This window comes from Ambystoma mexicanum, chromosome 1p (genome assembly GCF_040938575.1).
Source record: "Ambystoma mexicanum isolate Mex_15411 chromosome 1p, UKY_AmexF1_1, whole genome shotgun sequence".
NCBI classification, from domain to species: Eukaryota; Metazoa; Chordata; class Amphibia; order Caudata; family Ambystomatidae; genus Ambystoma; species Ambystoma mexicanum.
This window is the reverse complement of record NC_090921.1, coordinates 1,053,131,165-1,053,150,082: the sequence shown is the minus strand read 5'-3', so window position 1 is coordinate 1,053,150,082 and position 18,918 is coordinate 1,053,131,165. Positions and strand designations below refer to the sequence as shown.

General features: G+C 47.8%; 1 protein-coding gene across 2 annotated transcripts in view; it reads left to right on the top strand.

Moving 5' to 3' along the window:
* The window catches only part of LOC138447940 (C-signal-like), a 150,766-nt gene extending 133,781 nt beyond the window's left edge, over positions 1-16,985 (top strand). For both annotated transcript variants that reach the window (XM_069604466.1, XM_069604467.1), the window contains one exon: positions 16,792-16,985. In XM_069604466.1, the coding sequence (XP_069460567.1) occupies positions 16,792-16,905 (114 nt within the window). In that variant the 3' untranslated portion in view covers positions 16,906-16,985. The remainder of the gene's footprint in view (positions 1-16,791) is intronic.
* The last annotated feature ends 1,933 nt before the right edge of the window (positions 16,986-18,918 follow it).

Below are 18,918 nucleotides of genomic sequence, written 5' to 3'. Positions count from 1 at the left end.
GGTAAATATTTATTTATTTATTTATTTATTTATTTATTTATTTGAAATTTAAATCAACACAAATGTAATATAAATATATGTGGGGCAGCAATCACCAATGTTATGACAAAACAATTTGGAAAGTAAGTAAAGCAATTGAATTCACTTATAGTAATACAGAATAGAAAACACAGGGGAAAAGAACAGTTTTGGTTTGTGAAAAGATAGTTCTTAGGTTAAGGTTTCCCCCTGCAAAGTTCTTAATGCACAAATGAGCAATTCTACACAGATGTAAGTAAGCAGCAGGTATTCAGGAATGTAAGAACAGAGTACAGGGTTTGAATGCATTCTTCCCTCCCCAAACAAGAGAGAAAAGCTTTTGGGGACATTTTACACTTTTTGAAATGACAGTTGAAAATGGCTTTGTGAAACAATGAAAAGTGTGCAAAAATCCTTAAATTGATAGATATTCCTATGAGAGCAACACTGAACAGATTCTAACCTACATGAGCTACAAGATGAGCAACAGAACACACTTTAAATCAGAATGGAAGTTAAGAAACACTTTGAATGGGAAAAGACACGTGTAAAACATTGCACTATGCGATTTTTAATAAAAACGGGTCAAAAACACTTTGGTTGTGGATGTAGCTACAGGTCTTAGGTTTAAGTGAGAGTTGAAATTAAGTCTCTAGCTATAAAATTGAAGAAGTTATGTAAGTTTTAATGAGAGGCGTTTTTGAAAAAAATCAGAGAAAAGCAGAAATTCAGTTTTAAAATGACAGATTGGTTTTATTTAAACTATATTAATGAATAAGAAAAAGAGGATGCCACCCGTGAATCTCCACAGTTACGCACGGCCGATTGTAACTCTTCACGTGATGGATACTACGTTTTCTGTTAAGGGAATTTGTCAATGTCCTCCCTCGACTCACCACTCTCCTCACCTGAATGTTCGGAGTCTGTCTCCTTGATTCCTTGTCGGTGGGCCAGATAGTCCTTCTTCGGTTTTGATGCCTGGATCCTGTCACGAGACGTAGCCGTGGTGGATCCCAAAACTGGACCACTCCACGACTGCAGTCCCGGAAGCAGGAAATGTATGGGGGAAAAAGCCAAAGGCGGAAAACCCCCCCGTGAATATCCCTCGTTGCTGGCCAACAGGTACAGTGCAGTCCGATGTCCAAGGCTGCACCGAATGCAGAAGCCCCGCTGAAGTGGAGCCGGAGGCAGGCAGCGGTAAGAGGAAGAGAGCAAACCACAACAATGTGCGAAACGGTGTCCGACACGAATGTCCCACTACAAGAGCGGAAAGAAAAATCCAGGCTGGAGCAAGCCAAAGGTGGTGGCAGAAAAGGAACAGAAAAAGGTAAACAAGCTAGGCAGGTAAGTGGCAAGAGGAGGATAGAGCAGGGATCTCGCAAAGCGAGCAAGCCGAACGGGAGGGAAAAGTAAGGCAGAAAGAACAAGTACGGAAAACAATAGAGAAAGGCAGGCTTCCGTGTGAATCGAATAAAGGAGAAAAAACTAGCGTGTGACCGTAGGAGCAGAGCTAAGATGGTTGCAACGTGCAGACCGCAAGGAAACCTGGGATGAAATACTTCCGACTGAGGCGATCAGGACAACAACTAGAACATTACAACAGCAACGTGAGAAGCGTGATGGAACCTATCAATGGCGGCAAAGCCGTAACCGTGGTAAACACTGCCATCCGAAAGGGTTCATGACAGTATGCCCCCTCTTAATAATAACTCCACCAGGTTTCCAGGGATGTAATTGGTGGAAACGAGACACGAGTCTGGGAGGTTTAAGGAAGTGCACTGGTTTCCATGAGACTTCCGACCTAGGATATCCTTTCCAAGATACTAGGTATTGGAGTTGCCCTCTGAAAACCCGGGAGTCACAGATCTTGGAAACGTCATACTCGTCTTGGGTTTCGCCCTGTGGCAAGATTGGTGACTGACCAGGTCTACGTCGCGTCTCAGGATGAAATTCCTTGAGAAGAGCGGAATGAAAAACAGGATGTATGCGTCTGAGATGATGCGGTAGTTTGATCTTATCGGCCACAAGGTTAATCCTCTCCAGAACAGGAAATGGACCCAAAAACCTGGGGGAAAACTTAGAGGGTCGGATCCATCTAGGAAGGAATTTGGTAGAAAGCCACACCTTTGTTCCTTTTTCCCATTCTGGGGTTTTGTGCCGATGAGCATCAGCCTGTCTTTTATAGATGCTCAGGCTCCTTTCCAAACTGTTCTTGGCTGTCTTATGGGCTTCAGCAATATCAGATATGATAGACTCCACTGTAGGGGAATTGCTTGGTAACGAAGAAATGGGACAAATTGCCCTGGGGTGAACACTATAGTTGCAAAAGAAAGGGCTAAAACCTGTAGCTGAGTGCTTAGAGTTATTGTATGCAAACTCGGCAGTGGGAAGGAGCTAAACCCAGTTGTCTTGTAGGTGGTTGGTGTAACATCTGAGATACTGTTCGAGGGTAGTGTTAAGTCTCTCTGTCTGCCCATTTGTCTTTGGATGGAAACCAGAGGACAGAGCTCGGTTAATGCCCAACCATCTGCACAGCGCTTTCCAAAACGTAGAGACGTACTGGCTCCCCCTGTCCAAAGTAATCTTATCCGGGAGCCCATGTAGATGAAAAATGTCTCTGGCAAAGACTTTGGCCATTCTAGTAGCAGTGGGTAATCCCTCCAAATGAGAAAAATGGCCCATTTTTGTAAGGGAATCCATTGTCACCATTATACAGGTACAAGATTCGGAGAGGGGAAGATCCACTGTAAAATCTGTGGATAGATGCCCCAGGGTCGTTGAGGGATATCTGGCTGAGTGAGTAGGCCAAATGGTTTGCCTGTGATTCTTAGACATGGCACATATCGGACATGACGATATGTAGGATCGGACTTCCTCCTTGAGGTTTGGCCAATAAAAAGAACGTCCGATGAGTTTGGTAGTGTTCGCTTGACCCCTGGGGCCTGCGGTCAAGCTGTCATGACACCAATTTATGATCTGCTTGCAAAGATGACACGATGGAATATATAAGTGATTCTTGTAGAACCAGAGACCATCTTTGAGTTGATATTCCTGTGAAGGCGTTTGGTTAATGTTCAAAGGCTCCAATTCCGTGGCCTCCTTGACCTCTTATAAGAAGGTGTTGATTTGGGCTACAATCTGGTTTCTTGGAAACATGGGTTCTGGAGGAAGCGGATCAGATCCCGCATTAGGCTCTTTGTGAGATAAAGCGTCCGCCAAAACATTCTGTGAACCCGGAAGGTAGGTAATCTTGAAGTTGTATTGTGAAATAAAATACGCCCATCGGGCCTGGCGAGAGTTCGAACATTGCAAAGATTGCAGGACCTTGAGGTTTTTGTGGTCAGTTCGAATGACGAACGGAAGGTTGGCACCGAGTAAGAGATGATGCCATTCTTCACATGCCTGCCTCATGGCCAATAATTCTTTTTCCAAAACCGAATAGTTCCTTTGGCTGGAAGTGAGAGTATGAGAGAGGTAGGCCACAGGATGTTTGACTCCTTCCTTTTCTTGGAGTAGGGCTGCACCAATTGGCTGCTGAAGAGGCATCCGTCTCAACAATCAATTGTTTCGACTGATCCGGTTGTAACAGAATGGGAGCAGAGCAGAAAAGTGTCTTGATATGCTTAAAGCTGTCTTCAGCTGATGTAGTCCACACAAAAGGTCTGGATGATTTCTTGAGGAGAGAAGTTATGGGTACTGTTTCGGAAAACCTGGGAATAAATCTTCTATAGAAATTAGAGAGACCCAGAAACCTCTGAACCTCCTTGATAGAAGAAGGAGAGGGCCAATCTAAGATGGCTGAAACCTTGTGGGGGTCCATAGAAATACTGTGTTCAGATAATATGAATCCCAAGTACGGAATGGTAGACACTCCGAAATAGCATTTTTCGGGTTTGGCTAGAAGACGGTTTTCCTTGAGACGGTTCAGTACCCTCCGAACCTGTTCTTCATGTTCTTCCTTGTTGATGGAGTATACCAATATATTATCCAGGTAAATGATCACCGAAACATACAATAGATCGGAGAACATGCGGTCCATAAATCTTTGAAAGATTGCTGGGGAGTTAACCAATCCGAGTGGCATCACTCTATATTCGTACAACCCGAAAGGAGTACGAAAAGCGGTCTTCCATTCAGCCCACTCAGCTATGCGTAACAAATGGTAAGCATTGCGCAGATCCAACTTGGTGAATACCTGTGCCCCTTGTACTACCTCTATGATATCCGCTATGAGGGGCATAGGGTAGCGATCTCTGATCGTAACCTTGTTGAGACCCCCGTAATCTATACATGGCCGCAATTCTTTTGAGTCTCTTTTAGCTACAAAAAACAATGGAGCTCCAGCAGGGGATTTAGAGGGCTGAAGGAAGCTGTTGTGTAGATTAGCGTCCAGATAGTTGCGTACAGCACACCTTTCTGTCTGGGATAATGAGAACATTCGGCCAAATGGAACCAAAGCGTTGGTCTCCAGGTCTATTGAGTAGTCCTCCGGCCGGTGGGGTGGTAACGCAGCAGGTCCAACCTCTATGAACACCTCTTGGAAATCATCACAGCAATGTGGCAAGGCATGTATGCTTGAGGTTTCTTGACATAAAGCCGGGGCAGGTTGTAGCTTGGTGAAAGACTGGTGTGGAAGACATTGGTCCTCATTACAACCTGCCAGTCCGGGACCGTGCAAAATCCGTGACGGCGGTAAAAATGTTTCCGTGTCCGCAAGGTTGCGGAAAAACCGTCCGATTACATGCTGTCGGTCGTGCGCACCACACGGACTCGGAAACATTGTTACCGCCGTCACGGAAAACCCCACGGAAATGGAAATAACGCAGCCACAAGTGGTGCAAAACCCGTGTCCGCCTCCGCCGCCACGGACACGTAACCGGAAATACCATGATCGCCAAAACAGGAAACAGAGAGGCGGCCATCATATAAAAGCACAATCCATTGCCATCCAGAGTCAGCACAAGCACAATCCTAACTCTGAGAAGCCAAAAGGGACCACCAGCATGTCTGCCAGGATTCCGGCTCAGAGGCAGCGCAAACAGCGCTTCAGCGAGGCGGAGCTAACCGTCTTGGTGGAGCACATTGTGGACAATGCAGAGATGCTGTTCAGCGCCGACCAACGGCGTGCCACACAGCAGCGGAGGAAGGAGGTGTGGGCCGAAGCTGCACGCAAGTGCACCGCTGTGGGCGTGACAGTGAGGAGCGTGAAGGACTGCCACAAGCGGTGGGATGACCTGAGGCTGAGGGTACGCAACCTCATTTCCACGCACTGCCAATGCAGCAGTGGGACAGGTGGAGGACCCCCTTCCCCACTGAGGCTGCAAGCATGGGAGGAGCATTGCAGCAGCGTCCTCCACCTTGAGGCAATCCATGGGATCGGGGAGGCTGAGGCAGGAGTGAGCCCACCTGCAGATGCCGGTAAGTGCCCAAACATGAATGCCACATGAAAATATGCAGTTGTGAGTAGTGGGCCAAAGGACCCATTAACAACCCACCCCCCCCAGGCAGTACATGAGTGGGCCAAAGGACCCATTAACAACACCCCCCCCAGGCAGTGCATGTGTGGGCCAAAGGACCCATTAACAACCCCCCCAGGCAGTGCATGTGTGGGCCAAAGGACCCATTAACAACCCCCCCCAGGCAGTGCATGAGTGGGCCAAAGGACCCATCATGATCCGTATGGCAACCAATATCACAGAATGCATACACCAGTAATCAGATGCATGTGACTAACACTATTCAATGTACAATCTTAATGACGCATGTGATGCACCCATCTGCCACCACAACAACACTAATTGCATGCCCTTTGTGTCCCCACAGCCGTTTCAAGTGACATTGATACTGCACAACAGGCCAGCCAATCTGCACTGGCAAGTACACAAGCCACCGCCACCACACAGGAGGATGCTGCCGGCAGTTCTGCACCTCTGGCCACATTACCAGCCACTACAGATGTGCCGCCCACCACCACCACCGACATCCACACCGTCTCCACACTGCCTGAGTCTGGACAGGTGCCACGGGAACCTATCATGGCCACCCATTGCAGCATTGCAGCACTGCAGAGGGGGCGGCCTGCAGTGATTACAGTGCCCCGCAAGAGCACTCGGAAACGGGGCCACAGGGGGAGATGCCCACATTGGAAGACCTGGGCTCCTTCCATGAGCTGGAGTTCAGCCCCACATCACTGAGGAGTCCCATGTGGTCACCCACCCCATCCATGGCCGAACTGAATGCCCGCATGCATCGGATGGAGGAGCAGCAGGCTACCCTCACCCAGCTGGTGGAGAGGCAGCTAGAGGAATCCAGGCTGCAGAGGGAGAGCTACAGCACCTCAGTGCGTCGCCTGTCGAGGTCCACGGACGCTCTGCAAGCACTATAGTAACCCTTGCACGCCATGTGCGGGAGGGCAACGACCACACCTCCAGGCTTGTACAGGCCATGTTGGTTGGCCAACAGGCAAATCTGGCACGGATGCCCTCAATCGCAGATTCTGCGCAATCAAACACAACCACCCCATCCAGCTCCACTACTGCCAGTCCAAGGAGGCGCTCGAGTAGGCTAACGGGTCCCTCGGGCAAGGTTGCACAGGCACAGAAGCGCACACGGAAGTGATGGCATGTGTGTGGGGCAGTGCAGGACACATGTGGACTACAAGGGTGTGAGAGGGGTGGGCACGTTTGGGTGGTGGGGTAGGTAGTTTTGGGGGTTTGAACAATGGGGCCTGGGTGGGGGTGGGCACATTTGGGTGGTGGGGTAGGTAGTTTTGGGGGTTTGAACAATGGGGCCTGGGTGGGGGTGGGCACGTTTGGGTGGTGGGTGGCCCCGGGTGTACAGCTTCCCTAACCAATGCACCTCCTTCCCTGTTGTTATTACATCAATACATCACCATTTCGAATCAAGACATACATGTGTGGACATTGATCATTTATTTTGCAGTGCAACTATTAATTCATTGTCGTCACCATGTTCGTGCATTTCTGTGAATGTGCTGTGACTCAAAAGTAAATGCGAATCAGGGCATCCGGTGCTCTCTGGCCATCATGTGGACCCCCAGGGGGAGGCGGTGCCATCCCATCCCCATCTCCATCCCCATCCCCATCCCCATCTCCATCCCCATCCCCATCCACATCCCCATCCCCATCCCCATCTTCCTCTTCTACTTCTGGTGGCATTGGGATGTTCCTGCGCAGGCATATATTGTGCAGCATGGCACATACGAGCGTGATTTTACCCGTCTTCACTGGGCTGTACAGCAATGATCGCCAGATCTGCTCAGACAGCAGAAACGGGCCTTCAGCAGTCCAAATGTCCTCTCAATCATTCCACGTGTGCGGATATGTGCCCTATTGTATGCCTCTTCATGCCTGTTCCTTGGTCTCCGTACAGGTGTCATCATCCATGGCGTGAGTGCATATCCCGCATCACCTACATGGGATGTAGATGGGGGCACATGTCAGTGTTTGTGGCATCATGTCCTCATCTGCTGCTGTGCAATCTTGTATCATCATTCATTCATGCATATGTACCATGCAGTGTATGGAGGTATGTTTTGGGCATCACGATGTATGTCGCTAACTGGATATGGGCCTACACAACTTGCATGTTTACTGTGCCCTGCGGGTGACATTTGATTGTGTGCATGTCACGGTGCAGTGCTGTCCACACATGGCAGAGTGACTCCACTGTACGGAAGTAGTAAATACACGTCGTCTCATTTACATGCCTCTCGTGCCTTTTGAGGCAGTGTTTCAATTGAGGGTGGGTGTCTGCAGTGGCACAAGGTTCATGGGACAGTGACAGGATTGGCTGTGCCAGCGTGTGCACGGGCACATTGTGGTGCCCTGCCATGTCTTCCTTCATGATGTTTGGCATCCGCTGTGTATTTGGTAGATGGAAGGGGGGTGATGCATGTGCGGTCACAGCGGCACACTCACAATGCTCATTGGCCTGGACACACACACACCACTTCGACAGGGTTGTAGCATTGTCAGCTGTACTCACCCAATAGCCATGTGCTTTGTCCGGCATAGCGTTCCATGTACCGTGGCAACGTGGAATTCCGCAGTACCATTGAGTCATGTGATGAGCCTGGGAAACGTGCGCAGCAGTGTGTAATCAGTTGCATGGCATCACAAACCATCTAGACATTCAAAGCGTGATACTGTTTCCTATTGCGGAACACCACCTCAATTGCACGTGGTACTGTCAGCTCAATGTGGGTGCAGTCAACTGCGCCTATGCAATTTGGCATGCCTGCTATGGCATGGAAGGCCAACTTGGTGGCAATGACCTCGGGGAGGGTGCGGGGTAGGGCTATGTGTTCCGACACATGGCGCAACAGGGCATCCAGTACCTGTACCAGGATTTTTGAGAAACAGGGTTGTGATATGCCGTGCAGCTCACCAACCGTGTGTTGATAGGTGCCAGTGCCAAGGAAATGCAGTACTGAGACAACCTTCAAGAGGGGGGGGTGGCGGTGGGGGTGTCAATTTGGCTGCTGATGTTGTCCTCAATCATGGCAGTGATGTGCAGGATTGTTGCACGGTCCAGCCGGTATAGTGTGTGGATCTGTCCTGGGGTGAGGTTCCAGGGTGAGGCCCTGATGTGTGGTATTGCTGGCTGGCGGCGGGGTCGGGCTGGCTGGGCAATGGGATTTGCCATAGCTGCAGGGTTGGCTGGTTGCCGCCTGCGCCTCCTCCGCCTCCTCCGCCTACGCCTACTCCTCTGCGGCATTACTGCCACCATGTGCAGTGCTGCCTGTTGGTTGAGTAGGCCCAGTCCCAGTGCTACTAGACCTGCTGCCTGCATGGTTCTGTGTTGTGTTGGGCTGGGTGTGGCCCTTTTGTAGGCTCCCAGTGGCCTGCTAGGTCCAGCTGGGCTGATTTGGTGCACCTGTGCCCTGATTCAGTTCAGCAGGCAGTGTATAACGCCATGTTCGCGGTGGCGGCGGTTCCGCAACCGTGATCACAGTATTTACGCCATTTTGCCGGTATTTCCGTGTCTGCGCTAGTTGTGATGCTCACAGTGTTTCGTGTTGACAGTAACGGAGGGGTTTCCGAGCAGACAGACTTAACGGGACCCCTATTTCCGCAGTGGCGGTTGAGGGTGGTGCTATTACCGGGGCCGCGGGTCATGATTGGGCGGACATGGAAACGGTGCCGGTATGATTTTACCGGCAGTGTTAATTCCGGACCGGAGTACTTGTAATGAGGCCCATTGTCTCTTACAGTACTCTGATTCGAAGCTTAGTTGTTTAGAGACCCAGTCAATGTGAGGATTGTGTCTCCTGAGCCAGAATATTCCTAGAATAACCAGAAAATGGGACGCCCTGATGATGTCAAATCTTATTCTTTCGGTATGCTGAAAGATTTTAATTTCAAAGGTCTCGGTAGTCTGCGTAATGAGTCCTGAGGAAAGCGGGGTACCGTCCACTCCTTCCACCTTCTGATCTTCCAAGCAGGGCAGCCTCTTAAGATCCACCTCGTCGGCCCATAGAGTATCTACGAAGTTTCCTGCAGCTCCGCAGTCCAGGAGGGCTAAGGTGTCCACCAGTTTGTCTTCGACCTGGATGCTGACACTGACCACCATCAACCTGGAATCTTCTTGGTTTTCTTTTGTAGAAACAGACAAAGACACATAGGGACTGGATGCATCTGAAAACCCCCGGACACTCGTCCCTTTTAGCTCCGGGGTTGCTTGTTTCCTGATCGTCTTTGAGGCAGTTCAGGACATTCCTTGAGAAGGTGCTTGTCTGAACCACAGTAAGCACATAACCCTCTTTCTCTTCGCCGTCTTCTTTCTTCAGAGGAGAGTGGAGATCAAGTGTTTCCTATCTGCATGGGTTCATCCCGAGAAGCAGACATAGCTGAGAAACAACTTGGCGGAGGCTCATTACTTGCTACACTTCCTCAGTAGTGTCTTCTTTCGTGGCATCGTTCCTGCAGACCACCTTCTATCTGCAGTGATGCAGATAACAGATCCGAGAACGTTTTAGGACGAGGAAACCGTGCTAATTCGTCCTTTATGTCCTCCTTAAGACCTCTGTGAAAAATGGCATATTGAGCCTGTTCTGCCCATACTGCACCTGCAGCCAAGGTCTTAAAGGTGGTGATGTATGAAAGAACGTCAGAGGACCCTTGTCTGACATATAAGAGGTCCTCGATAGCAGTGTAAGTGAGTTCTGGTCCCTCAAATGTTTCTTTAAGAAGGGTCTGAAACCCACCATAGTCCTGCAAAACTGAGTCACCTCCTGTCACTAAAGGAGTAGCCCAGACAAGAGCATTGCCGATCATATTAGAGATGAGAAACCCCACCTTTGCCTGATCAGTAGAAAACATTCTGGTCTGAATGTAAAGTAAACCGTAGCCACCTCCAGGAATTCCTTGACCTTCTTCAGAGAATCATCAAATTTGCCTGACGTTAGGGCAATTGGTGGTAGCTCAGGAGGTGCCTGTTCTCGGTTAGAGATCAGTTGTTTTAATATCACATTTTCAGCCTTAACTGTCTCTAGTTCTTGGGAAAGGCTTCGTACTGCCTTCCACAATTCTTGCATCTGTTCCTGAACCTGTTCTGGGGTGCCTATCGTAGGTTTTTGGCGTTGCAATCTGTTAATGTCCTCCCTCGACTCACCACTCTCCTCACCTGAATGTTCGGAGTCTGTCTCCTTGATTGCTTGTCGGTGGGCCAGATAGTCCTTCTTCTGTTTTGATGCCTGGATACTGTCACGACAAGTAGCCGTGGTGGATCCCAAACTGGACCACTCCACGGCTGCAATCCCGGAAGCAGGAAATGTTTGGGGGAAAAAGCCAAAGGCGGAAAAAAAAACCTGTGAATATCCCTCGTTGCTGGCCAACAGGTACAGTGAAGTCCGATGTCCAAGGCTGCACTGAATGCAGAAGCCCCGCTGAAGTGGAGCCGGAGGCAGGCAGCAGTAAGAGGAAGAGAGCAAACCACAACAATGTGTGGAACGGTGTCCGACACGAATGTCCCACTACAAGAGCGGAAAGAAAAATCCAGGCTGGAGCAAGCCAAAGGCGGTGGCAGAAAAGGAACAGAAAAAGGTAAACAAGCTGAGCAGGTAAGTGGCAAAAGGAGGATAGAGCGGGGATCTCACAAAGCGAGCGAGCCGAATGGGAGGGAAAAGAAAGGCAGAAAGAACAGGTACGGAAAACAATAGAGAAAGGCAGGCTTATGTGTGAAGCGAATAAAGGAGAAAAAACTAGCGTGTGACCGTAGGTGCAGAGCTAAGACGGTTGCAACGCGCAGACCACAAGGAAATCTGGGATGAAATACTTGCGGCTGAGGCGAGCAGGACAACAACTAGAACGTTACAACAGCAACGTGAGAAGCGTGATGGAACCAATCAATGGTGGCGAAGCCGTAACCGTGGTAACCACCGCCATCCGAGCGGGTTCATGATAGAATTACTTTATTTAATCCAAATCACTAATGGCTTTTGGTCTAGTAAAACAAATGAGAAAAAATCAGTGCTGACACTAGGGATTACCAACAGGGTTGCAAAAAATGGTTCTGACAATATTAGAGGTTCTTAAGTTAAAGATGGGATGGGTTGAGATTGGGGCAGGACAAGGCAAATATACTATGGGTTACTATTATTCCTGTTTATACTTACAGTCCACTGTAAATTAAGATTGCACCGTCAGGTTCTGGTCCTCACGGCTCGGGTCTACCGGCAGCAGGGCACCTCTGGCGGGATGGATTGCTGGGCGGTTCTGGTCAATTGGACTGGCACCTCAACTGGATTGGCCCTTCTGGTCACTGGACCCTGTAGATCAGTGGTATGGTGAATTTCAGTAGGCAAGCATGGCTGGTAGCAAGCCAGACTGGATCAGAATTGTTTCCCTGAAGTTCTTTTGGGATGGTTTCAGAATTTGGGCCTAGTTGAAAAGAGTTCAGCAAATGCTGAGGCCTTGGCTTGGTAAAGAAATCTGGAACAGGAACAAGATGAAGAATTCTGAAACAGGGCGTCACGCCGAAATCAGGATGGAGTCAGGAATCAGTCTCTGTTTGTGGTGAAGTTCCTATATTTATCATGCCAAATGACATCACTAAGTTTATGGTAGGGGCAGAATTTCAAACCACACCCTACAGCTATGATACGTCAAAGGCACTTGCCTTTTTCTGGTTGGAAGTCAGAAAGAGCTCTCATATTTTATTATGTGATTTGGGAACTCCCACATTGATTTGGACCACAATTTAACTTTTGCACAAATGAAAATTTCTATAATTATGCCCTCTAATAAAATTGGACACATACTTACATATTTTATGGGTTATCCTTACATCTAACTCCCATCTCAGTGAGAGCTGGCTTTATCGTTCTGCGGAATTTTGTCAATTTTAATCATAACGTTTTGGCCTAACACTTCCAAATTGAGTACATATCTGTGCAATTACCCCTACAACATGGGTGCACAATATTATATTTGCAGCATCAATAGTCTTGCCAAGATTATTCTTTTTGTGTAACTTGTGTACCTTATGTAGTACAAGGTTCACTCACGTCTTCACAGAAAGAGCATAAAATTAGATTTACAACTACCAATTTTTAGATTTGTCCTCCTTCATGTTGCAAAGTTAAAGGTTTTCAAAACTTAATCACAAATAGGCATTTTAAACAACAAATGTCTTTTAGCAGTTTTTTTCTTTCCTTTCAACTGGCAACAGCTGTCAAATTCCTTTGATCAGGGTGGGGGTCCAGAGGGAAGTTGCCTGTCAGTATTCAGCCTGCCATTGTCCTTGGCTAGGCCCCAGACAAATGTCTAACGAGTTAATTGTTCTAAGTGTGCGAGAACCCCCAACATCAATTAAGCCTTCCTGCTAGCAGTGAAGTGCCAACCTGAAGTGTCAATCTTTCCCAAGCTGGGCACTGTCAAGTCAGAATTAAATATTTAATTAACTCCAAACTGGGTTTGACTTTAAGATTCACCTCAAGATCTTTCATTTCAAACATATAAAAATGAACACAATTTATAGGGGATTTTGACATTTAAAGAATTAGGCCTTTCACAAAAACATGCTTTTAAACAGGTGATTTTGCACTTCTTCATGGAAAAAGCACATTTAAACTGAATCCTTTACATCAGAGTTTCCTCTGCAGCACACACATTTATTCAGCACCAGTTCTTCTCTTAAGTGCTGATATTTGTTTGCAGTCTGGAAGTAAGTATCAAGCCTTTGCTTGGAGTTTTCTCTGCACAGCTGAAATTGTTACATGTTTTGCCATTTTTAGCTGCATTTTTCCTGTGGAACTGAAAAGGATTGTTGCCGGGCTGCCTTTTTCATGAGATAAATTTCTTAACTGCTGTCAGTCAATGAGGCCCAGCTTCTCTGGCCAAACTGGATGATCTGTAATTCTTTTACTCTCAATGATTCACTGAAAAATGAATGAATCTAGCACCAAACAGCACTTTGAAGGTTGCAAAGCTGCATTTTTAAAAGGCATTTCTGGTTTTTAGCCCAATTCTGTGGCCTTGCTTCATGTTAAATGTAACAGCACCTGCTGGCATTCTCCTGCAGTGAGTTCTGTTTTCACCCCCACCTTGACTGTGTGTCACAGGGGTGTGCAGCTTTTTAGTGGTTGTGTCCCATGCACAGTTTTGCAGATTTTTGCGCTCACAGGGGTTAGCGCATCCATTTTTGGCTGTTTCTTTCCCCATTGGTAAAGAGGTGCAGTGGGGCATCTCGGCATGGGTAAAAATATCCCACACCCTACAACCTCTGGGCCCTCTCCCATGGGACGGGAAGAAGGTGTCCTGCTGTCTGCTCTCCCAGTATTGGGCCCTAGGCCCCTGAGGTCATTTCTGCGTCTGGAATCAACTGGTCGCTCAACCCCTATAGCAACCACCCCAGCTAAAACAGATCCCGGGAAAATATTCCTAATGGATGATTGGGCCTTCTCCAGCGCTGTAAAAGTTCCCACAAACGTATTCATCTCCTTCGCAAATGTCTCCCCAAATAACAGACCCTATGCAGTCTCCCCTGCCTTGCAGGTCGCCAGGCCAATTTATTATCGATCTTGAGCAACATGCTCTTTCTTTCCAACGATAGTGCCTAGTTTGTGTTGCCCAACATGCAGATGGCAATTTGCGCCCAGCTGGCAAGTGTATGAGCATCGATAGGCTCCCCTGTGTTCTTAGCTCTCTCTGCGAGGTCATAATCTTTGCTAGAGGACCCGCCAGATCTAATAGCTTGTCTTGGCACCCCTTCCATGTTCGATCCATACCCATGCAGGCATCTTTGGTTGCCTTGGTGATGAAGCTGAGCATCCTTGGGTGCAGCTCGAGCATGTCTGATACCTTCCCTGGTAACTCGGGTCTGTGGCAATCAGTTCTCATGTGGTACCTAGCTTCCTTATCTAGGGGCTTCCACAAGCGCTGGGACATATAGGCCGTCACCTTAGGTGATGTAGACCACTCAGAGGACCTAGGGTGCCTATTGGCTTCTGGGTCAAACAAATCAGATGTCTCCTCCTTCGGTTCCTCCTGCACTTTAGGCCTCTTGGATGGGCATGGCCCTGTTACCTGCCTGCTGATGAGGCCTGCGGGCTCCTCCCCACTATTTTGCACACCTGGGGCAGGAGGTAAGAGGCAGGGCAATGCTGAATTTAGAAGAAAAGCCTCCTTTAGCTTTTAGAATGTGTCGGCTGCCTCCAGGGGCTTCTCTATTCCCGCTTTATCTTGACCCGGGGGAGAAGAGGTTTTCCGCTTCTGGGTCACTTGGCTTTCCTGATGTTCAACCCTTCCTTGAGGATGTAGGTGGGATGGACCTTCTTTCAGACTATCGTCCTCCTTCTCGCTGCCCGTCTTGTGCCTCGACTGGTCTTTCTTGCCATTGAGGACTTCTAACATTTCCAGCCTATCTTACAGGGGCTTCACCCCCTGTGAGACTGCTTGCACTGTGGAGTCTCCCAGCACTCTCTTAAAGCGGTGTGTCAGTTCTGAATCTCCCTCTTCGAGGTACCTTCTTAAGTCACCTCTAAGTCCATCCCCATCTGGCCTTCCTCCTCCTGGCTTCCTTCGCTCCAGGATTCAGCCATATTCCAGCCAGGCAGAGTGTCCTCCACTTGAGTGATGACACAATATGCAGAATCTATCTGCTATGCAGTCACAGCTGCTTTACTGGGGTCTCTTGTTGAGACAACCTTCTTTTCAGGTATCTTCTTAATGTCAATATACTAATATATATATATATATATATATATATATATATATATATATATATATATATATATATATATATATATATATATATATATATATATATATATTGTTTTTTCCCAACAACTTCTTCACCTTTATTTTCACTGTATCTCCTGGTAGGATTGAGCAACAAGCTGTTCAATTATGCTCGAATGAGCTGCAGCGAGAATGTTCAGTGCCGTGGGGCCTCGAGCGTGATGTCATTCTGAGGTCCTATTCTCTAATTGAGTGCCGAGCTCTGTCCTATGGGTGACACGCTCGGCCCACTGGCCTGAAATATGGGCAGAAAGAGTAGTTGGCCGAAGTGTTCTGAAGGAAGCGTGAGCCAACTTCTAATCAAGAGCGAAATTGCTTGCAGACCCGGCTCGCGGCTCTGCTATAAAGCGCCCGCTCTGTGAGGCACCTAAACCTGTAAGGGTGCCCCCTCGGTGAGGCACATACGCCTGACAGCGCGCCCGCCCCATCCAGAGGCTTCCGCATCAATGAAAGCGGCGAGATAGAAAACGTTTGCAACGCGAGCGATAGAATATTCGCTGCCTCGCTGAATCAACAATACATAGCCCACGAAGTGGATAGCGCACGCAGCCTAATAAGATGCTATTAACCCATGCACCCAAACCACTCTATGTCTACAGCAAACATCAAATGCACAAGTCGATGTGAAACATGCTCTCGACAACCCATATAAGTAATAGCACACTTTCAGGTTATAACAACAACTCTAATACATTATACATGGAGCAAGACTAAAATAGGACTTATCTGCTGGAAAGCAACAAAAAGAAGTGGAAGGGACACAGACAGGACATGACATGGAAGAGTCTGGAGAGGCCTCAGGAGCTGGATTTGGAGGAGGAAACTACTGGATGAGGAAAGGACTCATGGGAAAGAGTTTTTTTTTTTACCAGAAAGTTTCCAGTGGATTTAAAGTGATCAGGAAAAAATGTTAGTTACGGTTTTAAAGTTTTTTATGCAAACTTTTTCTAAGATTTGAAAGCTGCTGGATAGTGGCATTAAAGAAGTTTAAGCATAATACTCGCCTCTGGTCTTGACATAGAATTAACCTGTGGTACAAGAATCTTTTTCCTTTTTCCCACAGTCATCTTTAACATGATTACTATTACTACTCAGCTTCGGGTAATGACGCACAGTCTACAAATGCTACATTAAATCAATTGTTGAGTGTACATTACATCTTATCATGTACATAGGATGATACTGTATTTATGTATGATCTGATTAACATACAGGCTCTGGAATTGCATGTATGTCACACTAGTCATATTTATGTGAAACATGAAGCACTGGACTTCAGGGGGGAGGGGGAGAGCCGTTCTTGTCATTCAATGCTTTTTTTGCAAACCAAGCCATATGGTGCAATCTTTGGGGACATTATTGCCTCTAGGGGTGGTATGTAGAGTCGGCCATTACCAGGCAGCGCAGCTTGTGGTGTAGTGCAGTTTGAAGTTGACTTTCTGCATGCTCAACGAATGCTCTCTTTTGAAAGATGGTTTTAACTGTACCCCAACTTCTTCTCCGTTCTCAGGCAGACCTGACGGTGGAGCAGAGTGTGGAAGGCATTGTTAAAGTGCTGGACGGTCTCAATGAAAGCCATAATGGGATCCTCATCGACTGGAATGGGAAGACTATCCCATGGTGATGGGACAACACTTCAGAGCAACCCTACAATAAGAAATGTTTCCCTTGTGTCTGTTTTAATAAATACGTTTTCTAAGCAAACACTTTCCCTGAGTTGACATTGACTTCTTCAGTCTGAATCATCTTGACACCCTCAGTTTTTCATTATAAAATATGTATTCACTTCCATCTTCAGGCCCCAAAGTGAGCAGTTGAATACTGTTTGCATTCAGTTAGTCTTGCATTTGTTTGTCACTATGTAACCCAGGGGTTTATTTTTTAAGTAAATGCATTGAATATTGGTGTTTATTGAATGTGTGTTGATATCCACACGGGGAGAAAGAATTGGCTACATGTAGCTCTCGTGGTCAACTTTTCACTCTGCTCAGTAAAGAGGCTTCGTGTAGTCGGCAACAGTGCGAGACAGAAAGAAGGGAACCCTGCACCTGTTACTGCGCTGCGTGTTCATTGTAATGTGTGCGCCAAATCCTGGCGCGCTCCATCGTCCCTTGCACTGCTCTGCACCATGGTGTCCTCGTGGGGACTCCTTTATTTCCGTTGGCCCTTAAGTGAATCCGCTGACGCGGAAGTAGAATGCTAAACATTGCTGCGATTCATGCTGTGGTGAAATGATCTGTGTAGTGCCTGGCCATCACTTATGCACAGCAGTAGACTCTGCAGGGAGGATTGCTCTCTTAAGGTAAGTAACCGTATTTATTATGACTGTAACAAAATCAAGAGCCATGACATGCGCCAGCGGCAGTGTAGTCAGAGCAAACCAGAAGCCAAGCACTCTCACTTCTGCTGGTTGCTCCCCTCACAATACACAGTGAAACTCCTGCGTGTGTTCTCCCTGCTCCCTCAAAGTTTTGCTCACTCGCGCCACATCATGCAGGTGTGTGCTAGCCTGCGGGCGGTCGATACCACTCATTTCCCACTCTAGACCAGTGTCTCTCTATAGGCCGAGTCCATTACAAAATCCTTGTACTTCATTGGCATTCTTATTTAATTTTTTATGAGTTTATTAAGTTTTGTAACAAACCGTACAACCGCATATCAACGTAAACCCTGTTCCCCCCACTTTTCCCCTCCACCCCCACTGGCCCCCTTCCCGCCCCCCTGCTCCCATCCTCTCCAACTCAGAAAGTAGTCACATACCCTGTTTCGTGGTGGGGGTGGGGTCCCTATGTCTCTGGTTCCATGGGCACCTTACTGGTCTTCCAACTCTCTACTCCTGCAAATGTCACTGTGTGTACTCATGGGCGCAGGTCATCCGGCGATGATTGTATGACATTGAGGAGTGCACTCCACTGCAGGTTCTTAGCAATAGAGCCCTCCTCCATGCTTTGCTCATTTACTTTGTCTCTCTTTGCGGTGGCCCACTCCAGAATGTCCTGAAGCCATTGTTGTATTAGGGGTCCTTTGGGGTTCTTCCATGATATTGCCATGCAGCGCTTTGCTAGAACCAATACGAATGCCGCTATCTTATTCAAATGCCTCTGCTCCCGCCCTTTTCCCTCCTGGGAGTAGCCCCAACAAGCATACCCAGGGCGTATACTCTAGCTCCCTCCCCAGAAGGGTGTAAAGTCGGTTAAGCACCGCCTGCCAGCATCTAGTTATCTGGGGACATCCCCAGACCATATGCCACAAATCAGCAGACTCTTCACCTTGGACGTGTCTGGGATCGCTGCATCCATCATGTGCAACTTGTAACATAGTCCCCCTGTACTATATTGAATCAATTTGAGGCGAGCATTGCGTGAAACCTCTGGGATGGTGGTGCAGACTCTGGACCACGTGTTCCCCTCCAATGATACTTCCAGGTCCCGCTCCCATTTTTCTCAGACCTTTAAAGGGTCTTACTCTCTTGCAGCGCTGTATATAGCTGCCTAGTTGCACAGTGCTTCACCCCTAGTGAGAGAATCATGTGAAGCACTGCCGTGATCAGGGGCTCTTCCGGTATTGAATCACAATTCTTAGTCAGAGCTTTGCTCAGTCCCACAAAATTTAAAAAGGGCTCTTCTGGAATGTGAAA